This window comes from Bubalus bubalis, chromosome 18 (assembly GCF_019923935.1).
Source record: "Bubalus bubalis isolate 160015118507 breed Murrah chromosome 18, NDDB_SH_1, whole genome shotgun sequence".
Classification (NCBI taxonomy): domain Eukaryota; kingdom Metazoa; phylum Chordata; class Mammalia; order Artiodactyla; family Bovidae; genus Bubalus; species Bubalus bubalis.
In genome coordinates, this window is record NC_059174.1 from 52,742,261 (window position 1) to 52,757,967 (window position 15,707).

The following is a 15,707-nucleotide window of genomic DNA, read 5'->3' on the forward strand; positions in this document are numbered from 1 at the left end:
AATTTGTGACTGTGTTGGGTCTTCGTTGCAGCATGCGGGCTTTCTTTAGTTGCAGCAACTGCGGGCTACTCTCTAGTTGCTGTATGTGGCGTCCTCACTGCGCTGGTTTCGCTTGCTGCGAAGCTTGGGCTCTAGGCACACAGGCTTCTCAGCAGCGGTGGGCTTCAGTAGTTTCAGAATCTTCCCAGAGCAGGGATCGAACCCATGTTAAGTTCAGACACAATGCAAGTGTTCCCTGCATTGGCAGGCAGACTCTTAACCACTGGACCCATCAGGGAAGTCCACAGACCCAACATTTTCTAAAAGCTCCTTCTCTAGAAAGATGGTGGAGGAATACTAATGCTGCAGGAAACAGCCTGGCTCAAATCTTAGATTGGCTACTGTTTAGCTGTGTGACTTGGGGGAAATGCCTCAGGTTCACTTCGGGAAAATAGAAATGATCACACCGACAATCCTAGGATGGCCTGAAGTTCCTAAGAGGATCTCACCGGTGCATGGAACACACTTGGCTGGTTTGCCTAGTGCTTTTCCTGCAACCTGTTTTCACTTTCACGCACTTGAATTGGAAGAGGGGATTAGAAACTACTTGGGCAGATGGCTGGATAGAGATGATCGATGACAGGCAGGGTCATCAGTTCTAGCCCTAGGCTAGAATCTTTGCTGTCAAACTGGCGAAGCAGGGAAAGGACCTGCTACTTCCTGGGGAAGACAGGAGGGACGTGCGACAGGGACTCAAACCCAGGAGTGTGACCCCAGGGCTTGTGCTATCCCAGGCTCCGAACAATCACCAAATCCAGGGGGAAGGTTTCTGCAGCAGCACCGTCCCCTCCCCGCCACGCTTTAAAGATTAGGATATCATGGCTCCATCCTGCCCCGCTTCCAGTCACAGGGTCTGGCTCCCTGGGTTTGAATTCGGCTCCATTGTTTCCTGAGTGATCCTGGGCAAGTCGCTTACCCTCTCTGGGCCTCAGCCGTCTCATCGATAAAATGGGATGGCTCTGGTATCTATCCCTCAGATGGGTGTTTCAATTAGACATGAACGTGCGCCCTTATAGCCTCACAGCCATCTCCCTGCATGTGTGAGGCCTTCTTCTACTGCAGGTCCTCAGCCCTGTTGCTGATGGGCTCTTGGGATAACTCAGGCTGTGCCTTCCAGAGCTCAGTGTGTCAGACATCTCCTTGGATCCTGACCTCATGCCTGGGAACTGCACCAGCCTGGCACATGGCCCTCTCTGGAGAATACAGAGAGAGATGCAGAGACAGAATAGAGAGAGATGCAGGTGGGAGGAGCATAATGGATATGCTTCAGAGAAAGATAGAGGGATTTCCCTTAATCCACCCACAATAAGCCAGGACCTCCTTTCCCACGTCCTGCTGCTGCTACTGCTAAGTCGCTTCAGTCATGTCTGACCCTGTGCAACCCCAGAGAGGACAGCCCACCAGGCTCCTCCGTCCCTAGGATTCTCCAGGCAAGAACACTGGAATGGGTCGCTATTTCCTTCCCACCTCCACCTCTCTACAATTGTCAGAGAATTTCTCTCAGGGCTCATGAAGCTGTGATCTGAGGGCAGAGTTCAGGGGTTAAGCCACTGGCTTAGGAGCAACAGGGGTTTGAATCACGGCATCAGCACTTGGGGGCTGGATTCCCCTGGGGAGGCACCATCACTACTCTCTGCCTCAGCCCCTGCCCCTGGAATTGGAGGTGCTGGATCACAGTGCCTGCTCAGAGGTGTGGAGACGCAGGAACCGAGCCGAGGGCCTGGCGCTGCCACAGCTCGGCAAGCGTCAGCTACAGATGCCATCAGTATTAACTGCTCTACCCTCTGCTCAGTGAGGGCAGGTTGGGGGCTTTTCTGGGCCCTGCTGTGTCCCCAGCATGGCAACACAGGGCTGGGCACAGACTGTTCGAACAAATGGGGGAAAAAGAAAGAGTGAAAAAAATTTTGAGAGAGAGTGACTTACTGAGAGGTGGGGAGGAGGAGGAGAAAGTGATGAGAAGGTAGAAAAAAGTTAAAACACAAAAGACCGTAAGAGCTCTCTCTGCCCAAGATGGGAAAATTAAGGCCTGGAAGGGGCAGAGACTGGGCTTCTTCCCCTGTTCAGAGAGGCCTGAGCCCATGCTTGGCCCCACACCTGCCACCCCTCCCTGGGGTCTGTTCCGCTCTCTCTAGGCTCTGGGAACAGGCAGAGGCCGCTAGAAAAAACGCACGATTTTATTTCAAGTACAGAGGGCAGGTCTTCGCAAAACCAGGGGGCAAGTTCTGACAGCAGGGAGGAGGCCCCTACTTGCCAGCGATGAGGGGGTTCCTCAGGACCACGATGACAGAGTCCCCACGCAGGAACATCTTGGAGATGTAGCGGTCCTTGTTGACGGGCTTGGACTTCTTCTTGCCCTTGCCGCTCTTGGGGACCTCCGTCCACATTTCCTTCACGTTCTCCAGCACCATATTGCAGTGCCTGGTGGGGACGGGGAGGCAGCAGGAGTGAATGAGGGGTGCGTCCTGACCCTTCCTCTGGGCAACACTGCCTCCAGGAAGGGGGAGAGCCAGGGCTCCAAGGCTTAGGCAAAGGACTTCACCTTCTGTGCCTCAGTTTCCTCTTCTCTAAAATGGAGACATTCAAGGTGCCTGCCTCCTAGGGCTGTTGTGAAAATTAAGTGAATCAACCAGTATTCTTGTTATGGGCATGTGTGATGACAGTGTGGAATGGCTCAGTCAACAAACGTTTGCAATGATTAGAGCAATGAAAAAAAAAACACAGAAAAGAGCCCTGTCTTCATGGACTCTGCAGGCTAGTGAAGGGAGAAGAACACGAAGCAGGTAAACAGTGGTAGTCAGTGCTATGAAGAAAAATTAAAGCAAGGTAAAGGGATAGGGGGCTTCCCAGGTGGCTTTAGCGGTAAAGAACTTGCCTGCTAATGCAGGAGACATAAGAGATGAGAGTTCGATCCCTGGGTCGGGAGGATCCCCTGGAGAAGGGCATGGCAACCTATTCCAGTATTCTTGTCTGGAGAATCCCACGGACAGAGAAGCCTGGTGGGTCATAGTCCATAGGGTTGCACAGATTCAGACACAACTAAAGCGACTTAGCCCTCATGCACGCACACAAAGGGATAGACGGATATAGAGAACTTTGACTGAGTGAAAGAAAGAAAAGAAAAAAATTGGGAAAGCTCTGTATCTTGCTATATAGTAATCTATGGTGAGGAAAGCACTTCCCAAATGCTAACTAAAGGCTGCATATGTTTACTGAGCATTTATCAGATGTTAGGTACAGAGCCAAGTGCTTTTCATACACAGTATTACTGAAGCCTCATGGCTGTTCTGGGGGATATTATTATGAAGCATATTTCACAGGTAAGGAAACTGAGGCCCGGACAGCATACCTCCCCAGACCCTGGTGCTCACCTGTCGAAGGCCTTCACGCGGCCCAGGAGCTTCTTATTGTTACGGCAGTTGATGAGCACTTGAGTGTTGTTTTTGACTGACTGAGTGAGCACGGAGAGTGGCCCCGTGTTAAACTCCTCCTCCTCCCGCTTCTGCAGCTCCTCTGGGGTCATCTCACTCTTGGGCTTGTTGAGGAGACTCCTGAGAAGACAAGTATGGAACCCAGAGGTGAGAAAGCCCACAGCCTGGGTGCTCATGGCCTCTCCCTCGGTGTCTCCCCGACACATATCCCTCTCCTCCTACTCAGTCCTCTTTCTTGGTATCACCACTTGGATGCCTAATGGATATTTCCAATCCTTGCATGTCCTAGACTGAACTCCAGACCCCCCATAACCCCAACTTATACTATCCACAGCCTTCCTCATCTCTGTCAATGGCGACTCCATCCCTCTGGTTCTTTGAGCAAAAGCCCTGCTGTCAACTTGACTCTTCTCTCACATCCTACATTCAATCTGTCAGCAAATCCTGTCATCTGCCACTAAAACCTATCAGAATCTGAATTTCTTATCTTGGCTTAAACCTCCATCATCTCTTTCCTAGAGGTCTCCTTGCCTCCACCCATGCTCCCCAACAGTTTGCCCTCCACAGAGCAGTCTCAGGGGTGGTGTCAAGAATCATCTCACTCTTCAGTACCCTCTCATGGCTCTCCTCTCAGTGTAAAAAGTAAAACCCAGCTTTTACCCTCACTCTGTTCCAGGCACAATGGCCTCTTCAGCGGTTCTTGAAGATATTAGGCAAACCTTCTTGGGCCCCTCTATTCACTTTTCCCTCTGCCTAGGTACCTCCCCAGGTATCTTTGTGGTTTGCTTTCTCACTTTTTTTGCTCAAGTATTCCCTCCTTTATGTGTTCTGTCTCTCAAAAGTGACATTCCGCACTGTTTTACTCTGCTCTGTTATTTCTTTATTCACAACCCTATTCCCTAACACATTCTAGAATTTACGTATTTATTACCAGCACGTTTCCTGCCTGCCTCTTCCCATCCCGTAAGATGTAGAAGAGGATTTTTTTTCCTTGGGGAAAGTGGAGTAATTCAGTGATAATAAGCTATGTGTCTAAAGCAGCCTAATACACAAACACTCAATAAATAACTGTTGAGTGAATATATAAGTAAAATCACCCCCATAACTCGTTTTCCGTACAAATGGCTGATGTGATCGAAAAGCCAATTGTCTCCAGCTAAGCCTCTTACCTTAAGACCGCTTTTCCTACAAGTCCGTACTCCTCATCTCCCAGGTTTTTAATTCGTAAAAACGCTTCCTCTTAAAATTCACTTCAATAAGATTGCTTATTTGGGAAAGCCCAGCCTGTTATCTGATAAAGCTGTCCCCTCTCCCGAGTCAGGATCCGTCAAAGGCCCCAGTGAGTCCCTTCGCAACTCATCAGTAGAAAGATACGCCACCTTACCCCCAAATGTTTGCTTCCGCCCCCATTTCTGCCTACCCCCTCCAACGGGTAAGAGGCCAAATTTACACCCTCAACCCCACTGTCGCCACCCAAACCCAGCCCGGCCTCACATGATGATGGTGACCGCGTTTTCAAGTCACTACCGTCTCCTCCGTGGTGTGCCTTCGGAACAGAGAGCCAGAGGCGGGACTTCCTCTTCCTACGGCCCACTTCCGCGCGCGCCTGCGCAAACCTAACCAGCGAGTGGGGCGTGGCCCGTTGCTATAGCGACCTCCGCCTTTGGCGGAGGCTGTAGAATAGAAGCCTTACTTAGTAAGTAGCTCCAGGCCACCATTCAAGACTGTACTGGGCAGATATTCACGACCATGGAGAGGAAAAGAAGGCGGGACTGATTGAAACCATTTTGTTGTAGAACCGCATAGGTTGAAGGAGGGAAATACTGCTGCTAAGTCGCTTCAGTCGTGTCCAACTCTGTGCGATCTCATAGACGGCAGCCCACCAGGCTCCGCTGTCCCTGGGATTCTCCAGGCGAGAATACTGGAGTGGGTTGCCATTTCCTTCTCCAGTGCATGAAAGTGAAAAGTGAAAGTGAAGTCGCTCAGTTGTGTCTGACTCTTCACGACCCCATGGACTGCAGCCCTCCGGGCTCCTCTGTCCATGGGATTTTCCAGGCAAGAGTACTGGAATGGGTTGCCATTGCCTTCTCCGAGGGAAATACTAGCCATTTCCAAATGCCCGCCCGCTCTGCCTTTGGGGGCGCGGCCTTCGAGAAGCCAATCCGCTCCTCGCTTCAGGGATGGGCACCTCCCCCTTTCCTTCGGGAACTGTTGATTTACGTGTATATTGGATTTTCTGGACCGGGGAGAGGGTCCATCCGGGAGCGGCGTGGATTTGCGCCCAGTAAGGCTAATGTTTTCGGTGATCAAACGCTTCTCATTGGCTTCCCCTCCTGCGCTGGGGCGGCGCCTACTTCTTACGCTCTCCCTTTGGGGTTGTGCAACCCGGGGGAACCAACCCCCAAAGCTCCCTGAAGGAAAGGAGCCCCGTCCTCAGGCCGAAAGTCCCATTGGCTTTACTGCTCGCGGGAGGGCGGATGGTGCAGCCGCTCTTGTTGCTCATTGGTCCAGCTTATTTCATGGGGCGGGACTTGGCTAGGCCTTAACTCTATCCGCCGTCTCCGACCCGTTTCAGGGCCAAGCTGCCATGCCTTCCGGGGGCCGCGGGCGGCCCCGGCTCCAGGTCGGGGAACGCAGCCTTTTGGAGCGACCCTCACCGCCCAAGCGCCGCCTGATACCGCGGGCACAGCTGTTGCCCCAGTTGCTGCTGGCTCTGACGGTAGCCTCGGTGTTCTATACCATTTGGAGGATCTGGCATAGCCAGACTGAAGAGCTACCACTGGGGCGGGAGCTGCGGGTGAGGACGGGCGGGGACACGGGCACTGCGGAACCCTTCACTCCTTGCCTCCCCTTCCCCAAGGTCTCATGGGGAAGACCCTAGGTTGGGTTGACCTGGCTTTGTCTTTACCATATGGCCCTAGCTGCAGGTGCCGCCGTCTCCGTTCTTAGAGCGCATACCCCTTTCCAACGCAATGAGGCTTCGGGCTTGTTTTGTAATAGCGGTTACCCCGTAAGAGAGTCTGGAGTAGTAAGACTTGGAGTTCTGGGTTCTAATCCTAAAGTCAGATATTTGGAAGAGTCCCTTCTCGCTGGGCCTAGATTTCCCCCATCAGGATTGCCGTGGGCTGGGCAGGATGGGTTTGGAGGGACTTCTAGAAACCTCTGATGCTGGAGGCTGCGACTAGGAAGAGGAGGGCAGCCTCCAGGATATGGTTGGAACGAGGGTCGTTTTCATGCTCTGCTCTTCTCTTCCCTACCTGCTTCCTCAGGGCCCTTTGATCGGAAGCCTCCCCGAAGCTCGGGTGCGGAGGGTAGTGGGACAACTGGACCCTCACCGTCTCTGGAACACTTTCCTGCGCCCTCTGCTGGTTGTACGGACTCCGGGCAGCCCGGGCAATCTCCAAGTCAGAAAGGTAAAAGGACCCCACCTCTAACCCCTGACCCCACAGCCCATCAATGAATAGGAAATAGGTATCCTGCCCAAGTGGCAGAGCTGGGGGTCTGCCTGGAGCTAATAGGAGCTCTATTCTGCTAACCACCAGACCACTGCCCTCTATACTGCTCCCCCCTAATCTTATTATATGCATCCACAACAGCCCTATGAGCCTAATGAGGTGGGTACCAATCTGATCTTCATTGTGTAGATGAGGAAACTGACACCTAGAATAGTTAGGCATTTTGCCCAAATCCCACAGCCAATAAATGGTATGCTTTCAACTCAAATGGGTTGGCTCCAGAGCTCTACATTGCTCCCCAGAAGGCATTGAGAGTCCTTTGAGCATTGCCTGACTTCAAATCCACCTCAGCCACTTGGTATGACCTTAAACTAATTTCATCTTCTCTGTGCCTTGGTTTCCTCATCTGCAAAATGGAACCATTGTCAGTCCCCACTCCATAGGGGTTCCTAGAACAAGGACTGGGCACAGAATGAGTGCTATGGAAGGGTGAGCTGTGATTAGTTTGGGCTTCAAGAGATAGGGGCACTCCATGCCTGACACTTAGTAGGTATTCAGAAGTGTCTCAAGGGAATGATTCAACCAAAGTGGTATTGGTGGGCCAACCTGACTGCTCAGAATGGTTCACATGGCCCTTCTGACCATCTCCCCAGTCCCACCCACCCTCCCTCTTCTCTATTGCCACTAGTTCCTGGAGGCTACGCTGCGGACACTTTCAGCAGGCTGGCATATAGAACTCGACTCCTTCACTGCCTCCACACCCGTGGGGCCATTGGACTTCGGCAATGTGGTGGCCACGCTGGACCCAGGGGCTGCCCGCCAGCTTACCCTTGCCTGCCATTACGACTCCAAGCTCTTCCCATCTGGCTCAGCCCCCTTTGTGGGGGCCATGGATTCGGCAGTGCCTTGCTCCCTGCTACTGGAGCTGGCCCAAGCCCTTGACCAGGAGCTGGGCAAAGCCAAGGAGAGGGTAAGGAGAGCAGGGGTTAGGGTAGGGGTGGGTGAATGAGGGATGTCTCTTCCTTGGTCCATACCGCCACTCTCCCTTCCCTGGTTTTATCTTCCTCCACTCCACACCAGAGTCCAGGGGGTCTTTCCATTTCCTGAATGTCAGAATCTGTCCCTTCTCTACCTAAAACCCTCCCATGGCTCCCACATCATTCCATGAATAAGCCAGAGTCCTTCTCCTAGCCCATGAGGTGTGCCCTCTCATCTCTCTGGTCTCCTCTCCCACCCGTCATCCCTCACTCATTCCATGCTAGCCTCCTACCTCCTCTGTGGACCTCACTCTCAACCTCAGGGCATTTGCTCTTGCTGTTTGCTCTGCCTACAATGTGCTTTTCTCAGATACCTTCCTGACTGGCTCCCACCCTTCATTCAGGGGTCCACTCTGATGTCAAAGAGACCTCCCAAAGAGACCTTCCCAGCCACCATAAAATAGCTCCTTGTCGCTATCCCATGCTTCATGGGGCTTTAGGTTGATTTGTTTGTCTGTCTCCCAAGCTCAAATAAGCTTCAGATAGGTGGGCCCTTGGCTGTGTTTATTTCCTGTGTATTCCCTGAACACTGCCCAGAATACTGCCTGGCATAAAGTAGGATGTCAATAAGAATGTATGGAATGAATGGAAGCACCTCATGCCTCTATCCTGCTCAGATCCCTTCCATTGCTGAAACCCCAGTGCCCTTGTAACAGAGCCCAAGCTCCCTGGCCCTTGCTGGGCCCTAGGGCCTCTTCTCAAACCTCTCTGGCCCCTTCTATGTCCCCAGTCCTGGTCCATGCTGCTTCCTCACCAGGGAACACACTTCCCTTTGCTCCATTTTGCCAGGCCAGGTCCTCCTCAGCTTCAGTGCAAACATCCCTTCCCAGCAGACCCAACATGTTCCCCAGGCCAGGTTATCCCCCACCCCCTTGGAGGATGTTTCAGGACCCTGTTATTCTTAGAAGCATTTGCCCAACTTCATTTCATTGTTTGTAGAATTATTTATTTGTGGATCTGTCTCTTTTGCCAAATGAACTTGAGGAATAGCTCTTACAATCAAAGCTAATCCTTATTAGTTACTATGCATTAGGCACTGTCCTAGGCTGCTTTATTATTCTTGTTGTTCAGAGGCTACGTCGTGTCCTACTCCTCCCAACCCCATGGACTGTAGCTGGCCAGGCTTCCTTGTCCATGGGGTTTTTCAGGCAAGAATACTGGAGTGGGTTGTCATTTCCTTCTCCAGGGGATCTTCCCAGCCCAGGGATTGAACCTGCGTTTCCCACATCTCCTGCATTAGCAGGTGGATTCTTTAGCACTGAGCCACCAGGGAAACCCACGCTGTCTTAGGACCCGGGTTCAAATCCTACCCTATGAGAAGTGGTATTAACTCTATTTCTACATAAGGAAGTCAATGCTTTTTGAACTTAGTAACTGACCCACTACTGCTTGGCTAGTGAGCAATCCAGCCAGGATTTAAATCCAGGCAGACTGTACTCTTGGCTATCAGGTTCTACAAGTGAGGAGACTGTTTGCCCTAGTCAGCTGTGCAAACAGGCAGGAAATATGGGTGCGTTGAGGTGGCAGGCTGGCACTGAGCTGGCCCTGACCACTGGCCCCCACAGGCAGCACCAGTGACCTTGCAGCTGCTCTTCTTGGATGGTGAAGAGGCACTGAAGGAGTGGGGACCCAAGGACTCGCTTTATGGCTCCCGGCACCTGGCCCAGCTCATGGAGTCTACACCCCACGGCCTGGGCTCCACCAGGATCCAGGCTATTGTAAGACTAGGGCCCTGCTGGGTGCTGGTGAGGTGGGAGGAGGGGGGCATGAGGTTGGCAGCATCCCGCCGGGCTGCTCAGTCCTGGCTTCTCTCCCTAGGAGCTCTTTATGCTTCTTGATCTCCTGGGAGCCCCCAACCCGACCTTCTACAGTCACTTCCCTCGCACGGCCCGCTGGTTCCATCGGCTCAGGAGCATTGGTAAGGGTGAAGGTATAGGCAGACACCTGCCTGGGATGCTGGAGAGAGGACCAGGCACCTGGCCTCCGAGGGGCCATCCAGCTTTCCCTCCACCTCTCTAGCCTCTCCCTAAAGCACTGGGGCAGAAACACAAAAGATCCCATAGCAGTCAAATGAAGTGATTATAGTCAGGGGTTCTAGGGTCAGAGAGCCCTGGGTTCAGATTCTGGCTTTCCTTCTTACCAGCTGTGTGAACTTGGGCAAGTGGCCTCCTCTGAACTTCAGTTTCCCACCTATAAAATGGGCATGATGCTAATAATGGGGGTGTCTGCTTCCTTAGACTTGAAGGGATTAAATGAGACCAGGAACATTGTCAGCCTACAGTCTGGGGTAACTAACATTATCCCAGAATGATGAACTAACATTCATCCTTATTGGCATGATCAGTGCTTCACCCCCAGGCCTCCCACCCTCCTCTGATCTGTGAGCAGGGGAACCTTTGACCCTTGAGGGGCTGACCTTCTGTTTCTAATCCCCATCACATCCAGAGAAGCGTCTGCACCGTCTGAACCTACTGCAGTCTCATCCTTGGGAAGTGATGTACTTCCAGACCGGGGAGCCCCCTGGCTCCGTGGAAGACGACCACATCCCGTTCCTCCGCCGAGGTACCTGCTATGGGAATTGGGGGGCAGGGGGCCCACAGGTAGGACCTGGCCCCTTCCTGGATTTGGGGACTGGTGGCAAATTGCTTAACCTCTTTGTGTCTCAATTTCCTCATCTGTAAAATGGGGATAATTAACAGCCCCCCATCTCAAGAGTTGCTGAGGGGACTGAATGTAAAGACCTTGGACCAGTGCCTGGCACTAGCGAGTGTTCAGATCTTCTAGTCTTTTCATAAGCCATGAAGTTTTGAGTTTTTTTGATTTGTGTTATGAATGTATTGGATGTGTTTTTTTTTAATGAACATGTACCCTCACACGCTTAAAATTATTGTTCAGAGTTCTTCAAGTGACACAATGTCGGGGGCGCGGGGAGGCAGACTTCCCCAGGCGTGGGCCTGCCACACATGGGGCTGTGCCTCCTCTTTGCCCTTCAGGAGTTCCCGTGCTCCACCTCATCGCCACACCTTTCCCCTCTGTCTGGCACACGTCCGATGACTCCGAGGCCAACCTGCACCCACCCACGGTACACAACCTGAGCCGCATCCTGGCCGTGTTCCTGGCTGAATACCTGGGGCTCTAGCCTGCCCAGGGGATGCTCGGAGGGAGAAACGCCCAGCAGGAGACAGGCCAAGGCCCTTCTGAGATGTGCTGGCTTGCCCTTTCTAACCCCTTCGGCTCTGTTTGTGCTCCGACTGGAAGATGCTCTTTCTTGATCTCAAGCTGCCACTCTTCAAAGACATGGAAGAGAGAGAGAGATCACCGTGGGGTGAGAGCCAAGGGAAGGAGCCCGGCTCCTGCCCTGAGGAAACGCTCGGGCTGCACATCTACAGGGGACCGAGTGCCGTTCGCAGTTTTAATCAGCAGACCGTGGACTGGCGTCCAGACCAGCAATACCCTCGACCAAATGAATTCTCTGTGGCTTCTGTTTTCGTGGCAGTTCGTTCTCCAGAATGGCAGCCTTGCTACTGCACCAGTCCAAACCTAACTCCTACACGGATGTGGCATGTGGGGCCCACCGAGGCTCTGCTTGTAAGCAGGAACAGAGGAGGGAGAAGCCAATCCTTGGGAACTCCAGATTCTGCCGCCTCCAATGGCTGATAGACCAGTGTTTCTGCAAAACATATTCTACACAACTAGCGTACATAGGTGTTGCATGAAAAAGGGGACCAAAGCAGGGTGAGACAACATTAAATGAATTTCTTCATTTCATGGTGTGCGCTTTTCATCCAGAGTAAGAATGCAATGTTTCCCCCAAGTATTTCACCATGGAACCCCTTTATTGGGAAGCACCTCACAGAATCTGGGTACCTCAGAAGATACGTTGGGAAACATTGGGTTTTGATAGTTCAAAAGTGCTTATGGTAGAAATGGGTCTGATCTAAAACTCACTATAAAATAGTTACACCAAACCATCCTTTCCCTTTTGGCTGTGAGCACAGAAACGAGAGATGTCATGTGTAACTGCAAACTCTAGTGATGGCCCAAGGAATTATTTCCCAGCCCTATCTAATTTTCAGATGCAAGTGGGGTGCTTTTTGAAAAATGAGGGGAATTCCGTGGCAGTCCAGTGGTTAGGCCTTGGCGCGTCACTTCTGGGGCCTGGGTTTGACCCCTGGTCGGGGAACTAAGATCCCACAAGCTGCGCAGCAAAGCCAACAACCAAAAAATAAATAAATAAAAAGCAGATTCAGAGGCTGGAACTCTATAAGCACCTGGGGAATCTTCATGATCAGCACTTTGGGACATGTTGTCCTTAAGGATATAAGTTTTGTGCATTCTAGCTGCTTAGCAAACCTGCTCCAAAGAAAGCCTACGAGAGCATTTAGGCAGGGAGTGTGGTGCTCAGCTCTGTGCCTGCTGACTTTGTGACTTTGATGGAGACTTGGTAGGCTGCAGGGAGGCCAGGCCAGGGTAGAGGGTTAGAGAGTGAAGGTGGGGACCTCCCTGGTTGTCCAGTGGTTGGGACTTCACCTTCCAATGCAGGGGGCGCAGTTTCAATCCCTAGTTGAAGATCCCACATGCTTCATGACCAACAAACCAAAACAGAAACAGTATTGTGAGAAATTCAGTAAAGACTTTAAGAATGGTCCACATCAAAAAAAACCTTAAAAGTGTGAAGGTGAACATTGGCTTTCCCAGACAACTCAAGGCTGACTCAAGAGGACCTGTGGGCTGAGGGACAATTTCAGTTCTCATTTTGCAAATGAAGTGGCCGGGGCTGAGAATTACAAACTGTTTGTAGTTTACAGAGTTCAGATCCTCACCCACAGCTGTGCTCCTAAGCCCGTGTCCTACCTCTTTCTAAAAACCACCTGTGCTGGTCCAACAGATGGTTGACCAAAAAAGTAGCTCCTCCTGAGGCTTTTATTTGGCTGCAAGTTACAATGAGGTTTAGAAGGGGGGGACTAACAGCCTCTTAGAAGTGGAATTGACAGAAGTCAGAAAGGAAATTGACAGATATCAACAACTAGGGTAGTAAGAGGGTCTCAAATCAGAGTTCCTGTTTGTTCATTTCATGATGCCAAGCACTTAAAACTACAATGTGTCTCCTTATCATCACAGCCATCTCAGAGGTAGGTGAAACCATCACCTCAGTGTTAGAGGAAACTGTTCAGTTCTATTCTGGGCCTCCAGGCCTCCCTGTAAGTCTTTTGCTGAGTGCACCACACCCAGGCACTGGGCAGAGCTTTCCACTTGAATCTGGGGTCAGGATCATGAGCCCATTTTACAGATGAGGCTGCCAATGCTTGACAAGGTAATGCTTTCCCCAGCTCCCATCCGTCCCTGAAAGGCAGCCTCCCCCAGCTTCACATTATGAAGGGCCCAAGAGGGGTCTTTGATGGGCACAACCAGTGAGCACTCTAGTGTATCAGCCTTCTGAGGAACTGTCCAACATTCTCATTTTTCAGATTAAGAAACTGAGCTTCAGAGAAGTCAATTGCTGAAGATCACAGCTGGACACGTTCATTGCATGTGTCTAGGTATTTGTTTCTATTTATCCTGCCTATGATTCATTGAGTGTACCCACCTTTTTATCAGTCTGGAATTTGCAATCATTGTGTCTTGACATACTATCATCGCACCATTTCATTTTCTCTTCTGATTCTAGGATGCCAGTTAAATGTGTTAGACTTCCTCTATCCTCCATAACCGTTTACACTTTTTTCTTTTTGGTCTCTGTGCCACTTTTTCAGACCTTGCTCTAGCTGAATAACTCTTTCATTATGTCTAATTTGTTTAGCCTAGTCACTGGTTTTTTACTTTTGGTTACTGTATACCTTTGTGGGTTTTTTCCTTTCATTTTGGCTAGGCCATTATTCAGGTCTAGGTTCCCTGCATGTATTTCCAAGCTCTTTTTTTTCTTCTAATCTTGACTGACGGTTCCACCACCTGCAGCCTTTGTGGGTCTGTTTTTGCTCTGTGGCCACTGCTGCTGCTTTATTTCCATGTGTGTTTGGTTATTTGACTCTTACTGTTCATTGGTGGGGATTCTAGGTGTCAGCTCCTCCCACCAGAGGATTTTTTTGTTTCTGCTAGACATCTCAGTACCCTGGATCACAACAGGTGATGCAAAACCGGGTTGCAAACCCAAGCCAAGGGCCAGCCTGTGACCACAGATTATCAGGGTTCATTTTTTCCCCCCTTTCCTTTAATTTTGTGTTTTCTTCAGCATTTAAATCACCTTCTCTGCAGTGTTCTGGGTCAGTCTTACCTGAGCTTGTAGTTTGGTGGGATCCCAGCTCCTATTAGATTCTTCACCTTGGGCAGGCTTTGACTTCTGCTGGCCTGTCCCAATAAGGCTAAAAATTGGAAACCCAGGGTTGTTAACATCGGCAAATGCCCTCAGAGCAAAAGTGGCTTTAGGACCCCTATGGACCTTTTCCTTAAATTTTTGGCTTAGTATATCCATAACTGTGTTTTATTGGCTATTTGAGGCTTTTCAGATTTTACTTCCTGTTTTCAGCAGGAGAGTCCAAATAACCCGGCCTTCTCTTTACAGGAATCCAAAATTCCACAAAACCAAGCCAAGTTATAAATCCAGGTCTCTTTGATTCTAAAATCTAAGTATTAAATAACTACTCTGACATAGCCTCATCTCTGGAAATTTTGATTCCTTGGTAAGAATGTCAGAGACTGTTAGCCACTGCTCAATATCCATTTTCCCCTCTTCTGTTAGTTAATAATTAGCTGAATATCTTAAAACTTTTATTACAGGGATCTTTATGAGTTTCTGGTTGGGCATAACGCATCTGGCTAAGCGTCTGCATTCCCCAGTCTCCCGTGCAGTCCTTCCACGTGGCTAAAGTTGCCATCCGTGAGCTGTGCACAGAAGTAGGGTGTAGTATTTCTGAGAGGAAGGAGACTCCCTTCCCCACAAAACGGTAATGGGTGGAGTTTCAGCAGCCATCTTGGACCATGAGGCTGAGGGCCAAAGGCAAAGAATAATGGAACAGTGGGCTTGAAGGAGTCTGGGCTCCCAGTGACTTCAGGGCCACCATACCTGCCCGACACTGGGTTTCTAAAGGAATAAAAGCTACCCTGTTTGAGTTTCTATTAATACTCTTTTGAGATTTTTGAATCCAAACTGACACAGATGAAGAGTCAAAAGTCATCTCAGTCCAAGGGAATTGGCTAAGGATTCTTTCAGCTTTTTCCATCTCACCACGAACTGGCCCATGACTTCCTTCTCTTCCAAACAGCTTCCCTTAACAACATACAAACCAGTCTGGGCCCAGCCTTATAAATATTGATTTTATAGAAAGGACCAATTCAAAATTGGTCAGATGCCACACGTTAGAAGCTTTCCAGAACCACAAGGATGAAAAAACAAAACCAAATTTAAAAAAAAAAAAAAACCAAACAACAAACAAAAGTACTCCAGATCAAACTGCCTGAAAGTCAAGGTCTTGGTTCACTAAAGGATTCTTTAAAAAAATATGTGGCTGGGGGATGGAGAGACCTCTAACACCTGAACAAGTACCCAGAGTGGAAAGAAAAAAAAACAGAAATTGAAACCCTTAGTCCCTGCCCACCGGCCCCCCTACGCTGTCCAGAGTGAGGCAAAGGGTTTCACAGCTTTTTGTGTGGGGGGGGGGGTGGGGGGGGGGATGGGGTCATGGCAATAGCTTAAATATTGGAAGAGAAGTTTTACACTTCAACTTTTGTTTTCCTCTTGGGGACCTAGAGAG

At 50.4% G+C, this 15,707-nt stretch overlaps 2 protein-coding genes across 4 annotated transcripts; one reads left to right on the forward strand and one right to left on the reverse strand.

Annotated features, from left to right (window-relative positions):
• Positions 1-2,195: 2,195 nt before the first annotated feature.
• Positions 2,196-5,118, reverse strand: SNRPD2 (small nuclear ribonucleoprotein D2 polypeptide). Its single transcript, XM_006067498.4, has 3 exons — positions 4,962-5,118; positions 3,408-3,587; positions 2,196-2,457 (listed from the first exon to the last, which is right to left on the reverse strand). Coding segments are annotated over exons 1-3 (357 nt in total). The 5' UTR covers positions 4,964-5,118; the 3' UTR covers positions 2,196-2,282.
• Positions 5,119-6,042: 924 nt separating this feature from the next.
• Positions 6,043-15,259, forward strand: QPCTL (glutaminyl-peptide cyclotransferase like). Of its 3 annotated transcripts, XR_006545847.2 has the most exons (8): positions 6,043-6,264; positions 6,737-6,880; positions 7,611-7,892; positions 9,525-9,677; positions 9,778-9,877; positions 10,405-10,521; positions 13,428-13,499; positions 14,734-15,259. XR_006545847.2 is itself a non-coding variant. In XM_044930767.2 (7 exons), exons 1-7 carry the CDS (start codon positions 6,055-6,057, stop codon positions 13,430-13,432), a joined length of 1,011 nt encoding a protein of 336 aa, XP_044786702.2. In that variant the 5' UTR covers positions 6,043-6,054; the 3' UTR covers positions 13,433-13,904. The 3 variants fall into 3 exon arrangements, 2 of the variants coding, with proteins under 2 accessions (XP_044786702.2, XP_006067556.3); XM_044930767.2 differs by lacking the exon at positions 14,734-15,259 and having other exon boundaries at positions 13,428-13,904; XM_006067494.4 differs by lacking the exons at positions 13,428-13,499; positions 14,734-15,259 and adding an exon at positions 10,953-11,727.
• The last annotated feature ends 448 nt before the right edge of the window (positions 15,260-15,707 follow it).

Bases quoted from the DNA above. Each gene is read 5' to 3' on its own strand.
- SNRPD2 (XM_006067498.4), bottom strand. The intron at 2,458-3,407 runs GTGAGCACCAGG...CGTCCCCACCAG, and splicing joins CGCGTGAAGGCCTTCGACAG to GCACTGCAATATGGTGCTGG.
- QPCTL (XM_006067494.4), top strand. From the start codon at position 6,055: ATGCCTTCCGGGGGCCGCGGGCGGCCCCGGCTCCAGGTCGGGGAACGC. The intron at 6,265-6,736 runs GTGAGGACGGGC...CTGCTTCCTCAG, and splicing joins CACTGGGGCGGGAGCTGCGG to GGCCCTTTGATCGGAAGCCT. The intron at 7,893-9,524 runs GTAAGGAGAGCA...TGGCCCCCACAG, and splicing joins TGGGCAAAGCCAAGGAGAGG to GCAGCACCAGTGACCTTGCA.